Source organism: Haliotis asinina, chromosome 2 (genome assembly GCF_037392515.1).
Source record: "Haliotis asinina isolate JCU_RB_2024 chromosome 2, JCU_Hal_asi_v2, whole genome shotgun sequence".
NCBI classification, from domain to species: domain Eukaryota; kingdom Metazoa; phylum Mollusca; class Gastropoda; order Lepetellida; family Haliotidae; genus Haliotis; species Haliotis asinina.
This window is the reverse complement of record NC_090281.1, coordinates 72,400,723-72,416,622: the sequence shown is the minus strand read 5'-3', so window position 1 is coordinate 72,416,622 and position 15,900 is coordinate 72,400,723. Positions and strand designations below refer to the sequence as shown.

The window sequence follows — 15,900 nt, the reverse complement described above, 5'->3', positions numbered from 1 at the left end:
TGAGGTTCAACTTGGCTACCCCACTCAGTGTGCTGACTAAGAGAAGCCCAATCCTTGTTTTATTCTGTTTTTGTCATGCTACAGGCAGGGAAACAGGTATCATCTCTTTACATCTGTATAGGTACATGACATCAGCACTGTGAGTAATGCAGTGGTTTAAGAGATAAGCACTGGACCCCTAATAAGCGTCAGGCCTCTATTAATAAGTGCCGTGGCTAAAGCAGCTGTCGAAGAAATAAGCACTGGACGTCTAATAAGTGACAGTTGCAGTGTTCTCAGTAGGTTTTGTATGAGAGCATGCAGAAATACAGGTATAAATATGTAGTCCAAATCTATTGCGCATGAAATTTTCAGTACAATCCTGAATCATTTCAAAACTTAATGTTTTTCTGTATATTGCTGTTTTAAGATACTTTTTTAAAATTAAGTAGATTAGAATCTATGGGTCCAAAGCACACACACAAAATATTTTTTTGCATGTTTTTATTAAAAAATGCAGGTTTCCGCGTTAACAAGAACACTGAGTTACATCATTTTAGTGTATTCTCCCTTGATCCCAAAGTAGATTGATTAATGAATGGTCCCCTTTTGCCAAATATGATGTAATGCTAACGAACAATTAATTACACCCAGCAGGCACAATAAGAGCTGGATCTGGAATGAGCGCCAGGTCTGGAAGTCCATGTGAGAGCTTATTAGAGGAAATATGGTACCTGTCTTGTAATAAATACCCATGAAGATATATCCAGGGTAAAGTATTGGTCTTCAGTAACCCATGCTTGTCATAACAGGCAAGTGGGTAGTCAGGCTCATAGATTGATGCTCATGCTGTTGATCTCTGGATTGTCTGCTTGAGACCTGATTATTCACAGGCCACAGCCATATAGCTGGAATACTGCTGAGTGTGGCTTTAAACAACCAACCAATCTCACTGCCAACAAATCATGTTCCTACCAAATGAATAACTGAACAGAGACAACAGTGTATCTGTTTTATTGAAAGCAATAACACATCCAGACATCTACTGACTAGATTCATGAAATACAGTGCAACTCTGTGTAACCATGTGTTTGATTTATTTATAACTTTCAACAATAAGAATGTAAATAACAAGTCTGATTACATAGAAACCATCATTCATGTTTCCTGATTCAACCCCTGTGATACAAAACAGCAGGAAGTCTTCTGCGTCACTTTAACAAGTCTTTATATCACCCATAAATGTTTGGTTATGTTTGTGAAAAAAAGTGAAAATGTTATCTATTTCTATTTCTGTTCTGCTTCAGAAAAAAAACAAGTCAGTAACACTCAGGTCATGACTGTTGATACAACTAAATTTTTAATAGGATCATGTTGAAACTTATGTTCTATATTTGTATGAATTATTACTCCATGATAATAATATCAAAACAAATAAAAAACTATCATTAGGATTCAAACGGAACAACTTTACTGTAATATTTAAAAGACATGTATGACCAATATGATTCTATTCTGCATTTAGGATTTTGTGAAATGCATGACTGATCCAAAGATCTTGTATACATACCCTCATGGCAAGTATACTGATGTATTTTGTTGTGAACTGAAATGTACATGAATATAGTGGAACTGAAATGATATTTAGGCTACATTATATTACGATAGATTAGCTGAGGGCCTACCTTGACCCTTAAAATCGGTATCAAAATGGTATGTCCCATACATAATTCAACCACCAACCTTTAGGTAGGTTAACTTCAGTACCTTCACAGGACCCCTCCTATAAATATAAAAAGCTCTATGTAAAAACCTGTGAACACTATTTCTATTTAACCGAAAAGAAAACCACTGACCCTACAAATATTATGTACTCACAGAAACTAATAAGGGAACACATGAAAGTACAAGTGTTCCTTTATTTATTTCCAGAATTTCACCCACACTGCAATATATACCTTATGTGGAAACCTGGAAAAGAATAAAGGGACACTTGTACTTTCAATGGGTTCCCTTATTAGTTGCCATGAGTATATCTTTTCTCTAAGTATATGGTTTATCATCATATGTGCTTCACAGGCTACGCTGTTACTCCATCGACTGTTTCTACTTTCAACATTCATATACATTGAGATTACTACACAAGTCGGACTGATACCTTTTATCTGATGACTGGTAAGATATATCTTATCTGGTGACTACAAGTGCTGTAATCTGTTTCTCACACACATCACACCATTTTAGCGTCTAATCAACAAATATTTTGTCTGTTCTCGTGATCACAGTGGTGCATTAACAGATAAAAGGTCATATGTGATGTCATCTGGCCTATTGCTTACTACTCTAACCTAGTGTAACCTATATGAAAACTTCCAGAAAACCTGTGAATTGTCAAGACAAAAAGTGAAAACTAGATATGACCTAAGAACATATATTATCTCTCTAAAATGATGAAATTTCAATGCAGACTGTTCTGAATTACTAACGGAGACGCCTGTCATAATCTCACCTTAAGTTATCCCCATAGAGAAGATAACCATGGACTGGGAACTTGATCTCACAGATGTATCAAAGAAACCACGTTCCTCAATCTCTCATAAAGCAAAGGGTATGACAATGATGCCATGATAAATTTATCTATTAAACTGTCCATTGAATGACATCATACTATTATAATGAAAATAATAATCAGTTGCATGTACATTACATAGTTGTAACATCACTGTAATATTCTTACAAATATACAAACATCTATATATACATCCACATCATACAAAAATAGTTTACATACAGATCAACATAAAGCAATTGGCATAAATGCTTACCTGACTTAACCAAATTTAATGTATAAATACAGCAATACTTTTATTAAAATGATTTACACAGTAATCAATCCAAAACATTAAAAATGAAAATATAACATTTTTTTTTTCTACACACTAAAATATAAAATAATCTAAATGGTCAAACCAGTATATTTTAAACACTGCATGTATTATAATACTGAGTCAAATAAACTCATGAAAGTCAAAACAAAATCTGAAGTTTTTTTAATTTTCCACTTCAACATCAGGATGCCTTTGTACAAAGTGGTCACAGCACTGAGGTGATCATGACTCCTATAACATAGACTTTCACACTGTTTAGTGCTAAGGTGTTTATATACAATGGCACCCTGGATTTACCACACACATATCTGTAAACTATAAACACTAGTGCACACTAAAACTTTTTGCACCAATACACAGATGTTGTTCATCATATTTATTTCGTTGGTTGTAATTTTTTATGTTCTTGGTTAAAGGACGTGTAACCCAAGATTAAATAATTAGAAATAATACACCAAATTTAAACCTTATTTTTTTAAAGGTCTGTTACATATTTTGAGTTGAGGTCAATATAGGAATGTGTTTAATCCTTTAACATATTATGAAACACCTCTTCGTCACCTCTTATACTACATCAAACATAAAAGGATTCATAACATTGGGGAACATTCTGTAACCAAGTATACATTTAAAAAAGCCTAAGAATAATGTGAAATGGTGACGGAAAAGGCAGCAAGTGAATTCTTTCATTAAAATATGTTAAGCCAGGTTAGCTCATACAGGACAACACAAAACGGCTCCTGTGTCACCACTGAATTACATAAATAGAAATATACTGCTCTGATATAAACACATGATAAATCACAACTCATGCAGTACCTATACATCTCATTACCCCAACTAAACCAATGTGCGAAACAATCACAAGTAAACAACAGTTATCTACTTGAACTAGTTCTGCAGTTCAAAGTTTACACAAAGTTTAAAAAACCAATCTGATTCAGCTCCTTTTATGGACTAAGGTACTTCCCCACACGTACATCAATATGATCATAATGAAAGTCATTTATGAAACAGTTACAATGATAAGTTATTGTTTTGGCAACTGTGATTACAAATCACTTAAAACAAATGAGATTCACACACAAAAATGAATGTTAATGTACTGAGGGAAAAAAAGAAGGGATCACATGAAAGGGCAAGTGTTCCTTTTTTTTTCCAAAGGTTTCTTCACAAGCTTTGTACAGCATAGCCTGTGAAGAAACCTGGAAATAAATAGGGGAACACTTGTGCATTCATGTGATCCCTTATATTTTCCCTCAGTTTGTGTGTGTGTGTGTGTGTGTATGTGTGTGTGTGTGTGTGTGTGTGTGTCAGTGTCTGTGTGTGCATGTCTGAGTCTGTGTCTGTGTGTGTGCATGTCTGAGTCTGTGTCTGTGTGTGTGCATGTCTGAGTCTGTGTCTGTGTGTGTGCATGTCTGAGTCTGTGTCTGTGCATGTCTGTGTGTGTGCATGTCTGTGTGTGTGCATGTCTGTGTGTGTGCATGTCTGAGTCTGTGTCTGTGTGTGTGTCTGTGCATGTCTGTGTGTGTGCATGTCTGTGTGTGTGCATGTCTGTGTGTGTGCATGTCTGAGTCTGTGTCTGTGTGTGTGTCTGTGCATGTCTGTGTGTGTGCATGTCTGAGTCTGTGTCTGTGTGTGTGCATGTCTGTGTGTGTGCATGTCTGAGTCTGTGTTTGTGTGTGTGCATGTCTGTGTCTGTGTGTGTGTCTGTGCATGTCTGTGTGTGTGCATGTCTGAGTCTGTGTCTGTGTGTGTGTCTGTGCATGTCTGTGTGTGTGCATGTGTGCATGCACGCACACTTTATGTTATACATATATACCACTCAAGAGAACAGACAATGCTTTCATACTGCTGTATCTAATCTGCCATGCTATGACATTTTTTAATACAGTAACATGAAAGAATCTGTTTGTTGTAGTTAGCAACCCAGACCACAACAGTTAAAACATACCGTTTTCAAAAAGCAAAAATTCAAACATTCCCTTCTCCAAAAAACACACCTAACAATGACTTGTTCCTTTCCATGTTGTCAAAACACAGAAAATATGAACATTGCTGTTAGGATTCAAGTTATAAAACTGAAAGACATGAGCATGCTTTGAAACCTCTCACCAGTCAGTTATATGAATGAATAGAGACCTTGGAAATCCTCTAGTATATTAAACAATTACATCTCATTTAGGTTTAGGAGATTGAAAACTGCAAAACTTACAGCAGATTTAAGTCATCCAAACCAAGTTTTTCTCCTATCATCTTGTGGCTATTGTTAGTGATCAAACACAATTGATTCTACTTTGTGTCAAAAGAGAATATAGAAACCTTTCACACATGTATCTCCTACATCTGATTAAAGTTTTTGGTGTTGAAAATGCCAGGTCATTCAGACTCGCATTTCATCCATCATGCTCGTACATGTTTATAAGAAATGGCTACAACAGTTTTCAACAGCAGCAGCAAGATAGCCACACTGAACCTGGCTGATTTATGGAAGTACAACTTATGTCAAAGTACATTTGTAAATAACAGGGAATCCAAACAAAAGGCAGTACGTCTGATGTTTAACTTTGTTTCGAGTTGACCTTGAGTTGAAACCAAGTCAGAACCTCATCTGGGACCAGTTTTTCATGTAAATTTGTGGATAATACGAGTAGTGCTTTGTGACTTTTGCCAGGCTCTTGATTTGTCTACTTGTAGCTGTGTCTAAACAGATTGTATAACAATATAACATAGAACAATGATAAAGTTGTATGATCAGCATGAACGCAGTTTTCTGTTTCTTACTCACCCCAAAGTCTGATATTATTTATTACTGGATTAATCCATATTGTGTAGTTTCATAATCCAGAGTGTGTATTTTCATGACCATAGTTTGGGTATTTTCATAATCCAAATTTTGGTGTAGTTTCATTATCCATATTTTGTTTGTTGTAACGGCCCATCAACTGATTACATAATGGACATGCGAGGTCTTTCAGCTTAGTTACAGCTCCCCCACCACAAAAACATTTCTGTCACATCTGTGGACTATTAAGCTGACAACTATGCAAACTGGATAAAATCAAGGAACATTTGTCAAACAGTCTAAAACCATAACTATTCAACTATCACTGGTGAATTTGACTAAAATACAAGAAACAAGTCTGTGAACTATAGGCCTTCAAGGTAGTCAGTAGTGACATGACCTCAAGTAACTGAGGGCTGTCAAACTTCCAATCTGCCTAAAGCAGGAGTTGCAGGTATAATTCCCTATCACATGATCTAAAACATCCAATTAACCATCACCCTATGAATATCCAAGTTAGAATTGGTCTTCAGCAACACACTCTTGTTGTAGGAGGCGACTAATAGAGTCAGGTGATCAGACTCACTGACTTGGTCGACACATGCCTCGTATCCCAGTTGCGTAGATTGATGCTCATGCCGTTGATCACTGGATCATCTAGTCCAGACTCAGTTATTTACAGGCCATCACCTTACAGCTGGAATATTTCAGAGTGCGACATTAGACAACACACAAATTATACAGCCATCACTACCAACCAAATGAGCCAATGATGTACATGACTTGCATCAAGTCTTTACTACTCGATCATGTATGTGGCGTCTTATGAAAAGCATAGGAAGCTGAAGACCATTTCCAGTTTGTTGGTATGACTTGGCATTTCTGTCAAATACTGGCATTGCATCTAATGTGGGTGGCAAGCCTGTAGTGATGCTCATCTTACATGATTTTCTTAATGAAACACGTTGTTATTGGTGTGGTGCAGTCAAACCCAGAAACTGCCTATGGGATTCAAACCCATGATGATGGAATTCTGTCATGGCTAAGGGACAATTCTTCACAGCAATTGGCAGCATTTTTGGCAACTAGGCTATCATGCTCCCAACAAACATGGAACTGAGCCCTGGTCGTGTAAAATAATCCTGTAAAATGTGTTATCACTGAATAAGCCCAAACACAAGCTGTTGGCCCTGATGCCCTGTTCACAAAGGGACCTTGATGCTGTCATTAGGAACAATATCATAATGTGTTTCACTTGAGAGCACCTGTATAAACTTTACATCCATGTTAAAGAAAAGGAGTTACAGTTAGTAATACAGTTGGTTTTTGAATGGGGTGACGACCCCATTCCACAAAGTAATCTTCATTTAAGACAATCACAACTCACATACTTCGTGATAGACTTGCAACAAGGCTGACCTAAAGAGGGCTTCCTCTTTTATTTAGGAGCTTCATATACTGTAAACAGCAAGTCCAGTTCCACACACTGATGGTATCTCTAAACTGATCATAACTTCCTTACTTTAATACCACCACTGTACAACTACAATCAGTGTGTGGAATAGGGCTCTTCTTCATGTAATAGTTAATGCAGCTGCTTTGGGGTCTGTACCAGGGTCGTCATAACCCCTGGGCACACAGGGCAGTTGTCCAGAAACCCTAACACCATTGGGGCCCATGCTAATCTATGTATGTTGTGGTTGTACAGATAGGGTCCCAACGCACTGCCTTGCCCAGGGGCTTTTAATATTACTAAGACATCCCTTGTCCATGCTACAAAGCATACAAGTCATCATGACTAGAGTATCGATGTTAAAGTGTGAGAGTTATGATTATCCTGCACTAACAACTCTTCATGGAAAAAGGTCTTGAGTTAAACAATCTAAGTGAACTGGTATAGCTTTACACACAATTTAGCATATGACATACAACACTGTAGAGTCTACAGTTCATAATGGCGCAAACAGGCTACAATGCAACATATGTTGGCACCCTGCACAATACGCTAATACTGCAGTGATAGATACAAGCCTGACTATGGAATGCTGAAGATCACAGACAAGCTTACATCCACAAACACAAGTATATACATATTCAATATACATCACATGCACTAAATACACTCAATACATACACAGCCCATAGTATATACAGTGAAATTTGATTTTATCATTTAAAACTATATCTGTCATGCTAGAAGAAAAGTGACATTAATAAAAAGTTTCAGCATCTGTATGTTTTGCATCTTGAGAGGACCAACACATACATCATAAGGCTATAATACATTAAACATCAGAATTTCACCACCTCAACCCCAAAGTAATTCTTTTGCCTGCCAAAGTCCTTCGATATTAGGTTTATTATTATTGATCTTTGTGTTTCATTAGTCAATCCTCAGTACCAACTGATGATGTGTGCATGATGAAATACATCATATAATGTTATAGCCCATACCAACATTTCTCCATCAGATTCACATTGACACTTTGCACAAAATCTTTCAAACAATCATACAAAACTAAAAAATGTCTCTTGCTTTACATATTTTAAAAAGTATGAAAATCTAATCCTTAACCTCTTGTGGCATATAGTATAGAGACAGGAAAGGGGGAAATCAAGTGAAAAATTCATATTATTGGTGAAACTCCTGTCTGAAGAGCATATAATATAAACCAATATATATAAGAGATTGGCACATGAATAAGGCTAAGAGCAGTAATATAATGCTCCCATTTGAAGATATTATGAGCAATTATAGTCCATTTGGCTCAAACATGTGCTTGGTGTCTCCATCCTTTCTTGCACACCTGGCTGTTCATCTCTTTGCACCCCTCCCCCGTAACAAAAAGTGAACTGTCACGATGTTTTAATGATAGTTTGTTGACCAACTTCTTCATTTTTAGGATGTACATGCTGCAAAAAGCTCATAGAGTTGGTCGGATGTTTTTATTATGAGTACTATATCTCTATTAGTTTTCCATGGAGATTGCAATTCATCAGTCTGCTTTTGAGCGAAACGGACTATTTATACTATATAAGTGTATGTTTGATTTGAACTCTTGTGTTGATGTTGATCAGAATTAGTGGAACATAACCCTAGTTGTCATGCTTACATGACAGCACACACTAAACATTTTGAAATGTTTATATTCCATGATCATGCTATTCATTCGTCAATAACAGACCAAAGAATTCCTTCATAAATCACTAAGAAATACTTCCTCCTCGATCATCATGAATATTAGAAATTGTTCAGTTCAAGTCTGTTCATAGTTTCTGAGGAGTGTTTTAACTCCCAACAATAAAATCGGATCTTATACTCTCATTTGATACCTCCTCTTGCTGACAAAAAGAGGTATCAAATATGACTGAACAACCTGAGTTAAAATTGTAGAACAACAAAATGTACTTTACATACTGGTATACATTAAACCCATGTGAACAATGAAACCAGGGTTTTTCGCACACTCTGAGTTGATGTAATGAAGTGAAGTGAAAGTGATACTGGAAGCCAATATTTTGTGTCTCCCACGACAATGAAGTTGTCAGAATCTTGCTACAAGAGCAAAAGAGTAATTAATGCATCCCACATACACAATCAGAGGCTTCAACATCAATTTGTTTGATCAATAAAATCTTTCAGATATTTATATCTAAAACATGTGGAGGCTGAACTTACAACTTCAAACTAAAGGATTCACAAACATGACCAAAAAGATCAGTACTGTAAACATCGAATATATAGAAACACAAGATAAAAATGGAAGAGATGTCCTTTCTGACATATCGTCACATATTTCTCAGACTTGAACTGATTGTGAGACGAGTATTCCCTTAATATCATGATCTACCTAGACTAAAACAACTACCCAACAGGTTGGGTGTGTATCACAGTAAGTGCAACTTGAGTTGAGGCAGTGCTTTCCTATGCTTGAGACTGATTTCATCATGAATGAACATACAGCCAAAATAATGTCAGTCCAACACGGTGGGAATGTACAGTTCAGGGGAGAGCTCTCTAAAATGTTTGTGCTTTAATATGACGGAGCAGGTTTGTGCAGTGTTGAAAGGGGAGGGATGTCTAACTTGATGAATTGTGAGACAAGCATGTGTCGATGTCGATATATCAAGATATATATTCATGGAAAACTGAAGTCCTACCATCTTGAAAATTTGAAAACCCCACAATCTGGACAATTTCTGCGGGAAATGCTGATACCATTAAAGGGACATTACTGCATGCATGCTGATTCACGAAGAATAAGGACACCCTGGTTAACAGGATTTTGAGCTATACCAAAATGGTGGGATTCCTAATGATGGGAGGTCTGTCCTTGTATTCCTTACAACTAACAATGTCACACCTGCGTTCAATATCCAGAGGCAGGGATTCAAGACACCTTAAAGTATGCATCTATTCATTGTAGCCAGATTCAGGGCCTAGTGTCACCTCCAAGTATATATCTCGAATCATATGGAGATGATGGGCTTCCAGTGACCTTGAAGTAGACATATACATATTGTTGACAATATACACATTCATTGTATCTGGTTCTAGGTCTTTAACACACACCAAAGTTCATAATCAAACATATGTCCTGATAATCCAGGTGGAATTACATTCAGTTTCAGTATTGTGATCCACCGGAGGCCATGATGATCTGGTTCAGTTTCTCTTCTTTGGCTTTCCTCATGTGGCACAACTGTGGACAAGACAAGTGTGAGTCAACATGTGGAACTATCTTCTGTGATTTCATCAACTCCTGACTGTTGCATCTTTGAATCATGGTTGAGGGAGTATGGTTTTACACCACATTTGGACTAAATACCAACAATATCACGGTGGGGGACACGGCAACATGATCTGACACAAAATGCAAATCAGCTAACATCTGGTTTTTTTTCAAGTCAGCTTACCAGGTCCAGGCTTCTTAACTTCAATAAAGTAAGTAAAATCATCACCCTGGTTTCTGTTGCCTTGTTGTACATGTGAAAAGTTGCTAAATCAAGGAAATACATGTCAGGTCTTTGTTGACATTGAATGAAAAACTTGTTCCATAATTCAGATTCTGTCCAAAATGTGTCCAGGCACTGCTCTGCTCGTTACCCACTCCAGAGCCATGAACTGTAGAAAAGTGAGTTATCTCCCCTGGAAAGGTACTCCACCCTAACTTTAAACTGTGCTTAAGTACTGAAGAACATGCCCAAGACCTATATCAATTAAGTGACAGTAAGGAACTGGTAAAATCTATCATAATTGTGATTATGCAACCTCTAGTTTCAAAAGTTCTAAGTTCATAAGAGAACTGTCAGGAATTACAGTAGTTGAGGCCTTTCATAAATATACAGTAGTAGGTTTCTCATACAATATTGAAAAGAAACAAGCCTTGATCCCTGATACAAAGACATAGCAATCACCATGACAAGATGAAGAAACCAACTCACAGTTCTTTTCTGCATGTATGTTTGCAGGAATTCTTCAATGTCAATTTTTTCTGGAAAGAAAGAAATTAAAAAGGCTACAATCTACATCCATTATCTTTTTCATTACAATCTGGATTTGATGGCTTTTTCACATAGATTTTACAAAAACGTGTATTCATAATCCCATCTGATTTGTTTGTTTGTTTGTTGGTTGGTTGGTTGGTTGTTTGAAGACATATTCAGCCACATTCCAGCCACATGGTGTTGGTCTGCAAATGATCAAGTCTGGACCAGGCAACCCAGTGATCAGCATTGTAAGCACTGATTTATGCAATCGGGGTATGTTTGCATGTGTCAACCAAGTCAGCAAATCTGACCCTCAAATCTTATCAGTCACCTCTTATGACAAGCATGGGTTACTGAAGACTGATTCTCACCTAGGTCTTCATGGGTTTCCTATCTGGCTTTAATAAAACATCCCAACCCCTAAGATCACCTAGACATGTGTCTTGCACAGACTTCTTGAGACTGCAAACAACAATAGCTGGGTGGATGGTATATTCAGGGGTTTTGATACTTGTGGTTAGAATGTTTTGTCAAGGGTGTTTTCGCTCCATGTTCGAACAAATGAATGAACCAAGTGAGATAGGACAAGTTCAAATCTTTAAAAAGTGATGCCCCACTTCCAATATGAGATACTGACTATCCAGGAATACAAGATACTCACTATCCAGGAAGTCGTCTGCTATTTTCTCTGACTCCTCCTCTGCTTCCATGACAGCGACCTTGAGATTTGTTTGGATGTTGGCTGGATGGAACTGGTCAGACAGGGTCAGGTGGTGCTCACAGTGAGTCTCAAACTCCCCCTTGATGGCATCCAGCTCAGACATCTGAGTGTAAGCAAAGACGATTACAATCTAGGATGACAGAATATATTACTGCTTTTGCTTTCATCCATCCATCCATCCATCTACCCATCCATCCACCAGCCCATCCAACCAACCAACCAAACATTCATCCATCCAATCATCCAACCAGCTATTGATTAAAAAAAACATCTATCTATTCAACCAAACACCCATCCATCCAACCATCCATCCATTCATGCATCCAAGTCTACTCAAATACATTAATCAAATAATTCATCAATAGATATCTCACTGCAACTTTTTCAGCTATTTTGGAAACATCAGGTGAGCTTGGAAGAGTAATGTTCATACTTCAGTAATTGTCATTACATTTACAGTGTCATGTATGAGTATCTGACCTTCTTCAAGACGGAATCCTTCAGTTCTTCGACAATTGGTTGCTTGGTGAGGTTCTCTCCTGGAACAATAATCCGCATCATAAGTAGCTTCCTTCAACCTTTTTAACTTTTTTTTACTGCAAACGCATCACAGTGTCTCTACATCCCATGTGAGTTTCTCAGAAGAGATTTGCTACCAGTAGGCAATGTAAATTGGGAGCAATGAGACATTTATAACGACTTCTTGAATTTACAGCACTTCAAAACCATTTAACATTTTCAGTGAAAACTGGAAATTTCATGACATGATAAATAGGTAAGCACAAATCTGAAACCACGCAATGATTATATTTTTATTTCAACATAATGGTATGCTGGATCAATTTGTGGTTGATGTTGAAGATAAGAATGATCATGATGGTAATGATATGTGACCTACTTGCAAGCTGCACACACTGGGCTGAAATATCCTCCCTATCTTGAGTGAACCGTGCCAGTTCCGGAAGACCTTGCAATAAGTCCAGCACTTTCTCCTCATTATCAACTAGCTCCTGCAGTTCAAACAATCTGAAAACAAAACACTGACAAGGTACAGAATCAGTGGGTTTAGTTACGCCACACTCAACAATGGCAGCAGGCTGTAAACAATCGAGTCTGAACCAGACAATCCAGTCTTCATCATCATGAGCATCAATCTATGCAACTGAGATGTATACAGCAGGTGTCAGCAAGTCTGTCCACCTGATCCTGTTAGTCACCTTTTACAACAAGCACAGGTTACTGAAGGTCAATTCTAACCAGGATGTTCACTGATCCAATACAAACACAAATCTTACCCTTTGTCCTTCAGTTCAGGATAAGCTTTCATGATGTCTGGAATAGGGTAGGCTGGACTTGAAGCATTCTGGAACATTCATCAACATGTTCAGTGAAGTAGCCATGTGATTTTCTTTGTGACTTTACTACTATTCCAGCCAGATAAGGAAATTTCAAGAATATGCATCAAACATTGTGCCTGTGTGAGGAATTAAACTTGAATCACTAAGGTACCTCTTGCCCCATATTGTATACAGAGTTTCCCATTCTGCATAGATATTTTATGTTTCCTTGACACAAACACTGACTCTTCAGATCCATGTCCATAATCACTATCATGACACAAACCATCAAAGTATCATACAGAACTGACAGAATTTTTCCCCCAAAGCAAAAGACTTACTGCATCCTGATCTGACAAAACCGGTGGGCCTTCCCTTCCATTTTCTACAGCTCCCCTGGGGGGTAAAGGTGGGGGTCCCGCTGGGGGATACAAAGCTTGCGGATTCCCATACAAGGGGTAACCTGGACCGGTTACTGGTGCCACTTGGTGTTGAGGGACTCCAAACTGCTGACCAACTCTGAAAAATATTTCCTTTGCATATTTATGTAGATAAATATATTTATCAGTGATGTGCCTGAAAAGATTCCACCAATTTAAAGAAAAGCATTTGATCCTTTAATGCACTGTGATACACATAAACATTTTCAGATAACCTCATACTATCATCACACAAAAGCATCGCCTTTACAAATGTTCATTCAGAATGACATATAATGGCACACTCATTTTACTTCTAAAAAAATTACTATTGTTGAGGAAAAGGCCACCCCTGAAGTATTAGAGCTTTAAAACTTTTATAAACTTGTGTTGACATACTTGGATGGAATTCTATACATATAGAGACACAACCAAAAATTTCATTCTTACAGGTGAGGTAAAATCCTTGGGGGCGTCTTCTTAAACTCTTCTACTATGGTCTGTATTGCAACACCAAGGTCCGAGTGCATGGAGAACTAAATCAAAATCGGTCACTCATTGAAAATCATCTAAATCTTCTAGTTCACTCACACAGAAAAGCTTCCTTCAAGGTTGAGATTATGGAGACTATAAATGATTTGAACATAGGCTATATTTTAAAACAGTTTATTACACTGCACTTCCCATTTCCACATTGCACGAAAATATATTTCCAAATTTCATTGCCTTAAAAGGAATATGAGTAAGTAATGAGGAGATAAGTACATTATTTATATTCGGGCAGCCAACAACTTTCATGTGTATGTCCACCCACGGGTGGGTGAGAGGAGGCTGAACTGTTACCACTGGCTTGTCTTGGGGAAACTGGGGAGACAGTGTGCTGAAAAATAAACATGACAATATGTCTTCATGCTATACAATATATTAAAAGAGTGGCAACACTTCATATTGAAAGTGAACCATAATTCATGTCAGCAACCCTAAACTGTATGTAAAAGTGTACATCGTGAATGCAGTCTTCCACTTCCAGCCAAAGAAGTCCTTATCATGCTATTATTATTATTTGTATTTTACAGATTGAGATTGACATGAAGCAGAGAGGGGTTGGGTGATCTTAACGAGGTACCCAATTCACAGCTAGGTGGACTGGGACACACAGTCACAGTACTTTGTCCAAGTTTACTGCAAGTTATTGTACTCGCAACTAGGTTTATGCACGTATTCATGTGGCCACCTTCTGGTCATATACCAACGGATTTGTGGGTTCTTTTAAATGCACAGGTTTGTGTACTGCACACTAGGGGCTGTGACAACACTGAAAGAGTGTGCACACAAAGTTGCTAGCTTCATGATGGTCTTTAACCATCTAGTCTGGCTTCAAATCAAAACATTTGAATCCCCTAAGATGCTGTCATCATAGACGTGACCAAATAAATGTTGTGGAATGCCAGCAGAAGCAATTTTACAACTACATCAAATCCATCAGTTCTTACGGATGGATTTTTAGATGCTGATGTCTAATTATTTCACAAAAGCTGTTCATGAGTGTCTGTTAGTGTTAGAAAAATAAGAGCTTATAGACAGCACAATGGCAGTTCAATCCTTTCACAAATCCTACATTCCAGAGATGAACAAAAGATACAATTGCTGGAAACTGCAATTATTAATGACCAACAGATCACTGCATTAGTGAGAGTCTTCGCGTATTGTAGCTCCATCATCAAGCAGAGGATTCAGTGTCAACATTTCATTTCTTTCGGAAGAACGTGAACACTTACATGATCAGATTGATATTTGTTCCATTGGACATGTTGGAAATAGTTGCCCTGTATTCAACGTCACGAACAATTTCAATCACACTGGAACAAAAACATCAGTAAATTTAAACATAAACGTAGGATTCCATATCTGAAGGCATGACACTATTTCATTTTTGATATTTATCACAAACCTCACTTGGATAAACACTTGCCTCAAGTTTGCTTTCTTCATACTCTCGATCTGTTTTGTCCTTTGAGTTTGAAGGTTGGTCGCTTGAGGACTTTTGCCCTTTCCACCAAACAATCTATTCATCATTTTGTAAACAATATATGTAATTGTAACAATAAATTAAGATTTGTACAACAAATCCTGTTCACAGCTGACTCATTTTCGATTCTGACAATATTTCTATTCCCGGATATCACAAAACGTCATCGTAATATGTGTAGCTTTAACTTCCGGTATATGTATGTAAATAATATTTTCTTAGAAACAATATATATATATATGTCTTTCAATG

The 15,900-nt window shown here is 37.4% G+C and overlaps 2 protein-coding genes across 2 annotated transcripts in view; one reads left to right on the top strand and one right to left on the bottom strand.

The window, feature by feature from the left end:
* The window catches only part of LOC137274272 (large ribosomal subunit protein eL31-like), a 329,417-nt gene that overhangs the window by 231,363 nt on the left and 82,154 nt on the right, over positions 1-15,900 (top strand). The window lies entirely within an intron of this gene.
* On the bottom strand, positions 9,693-15,805 carry LOC137274270 (vacuolar protein sorting-associated protein 37A-like). Its single transcript, XM_067807382.1, has 11 exons — positions 15,592-15,805; positions 15,398-15,478; positions 14,385-14,499; positions 14,070-14,155; positions 13,542-13,719; positions 13,159-13,226; positions 12,762-12,889; positions 12,344-12,402; positions 11,804-11,966; positions 11,098-11,147; positions 9,693-10,355 (listed from the first exon to the last, which is right to left on the bottom strand). The coding sequence occupies exons 1-11, from the start codon at positions 15,693-15,695 to the stop codon at positions 10,281-10,283; spliced, it is 1,107 nt and encodes a 368-aa protein (XP_067663483.1). The 5' UTR covers positions 15,696-15,805; the 3' UTR covers positions 9,693-10,280.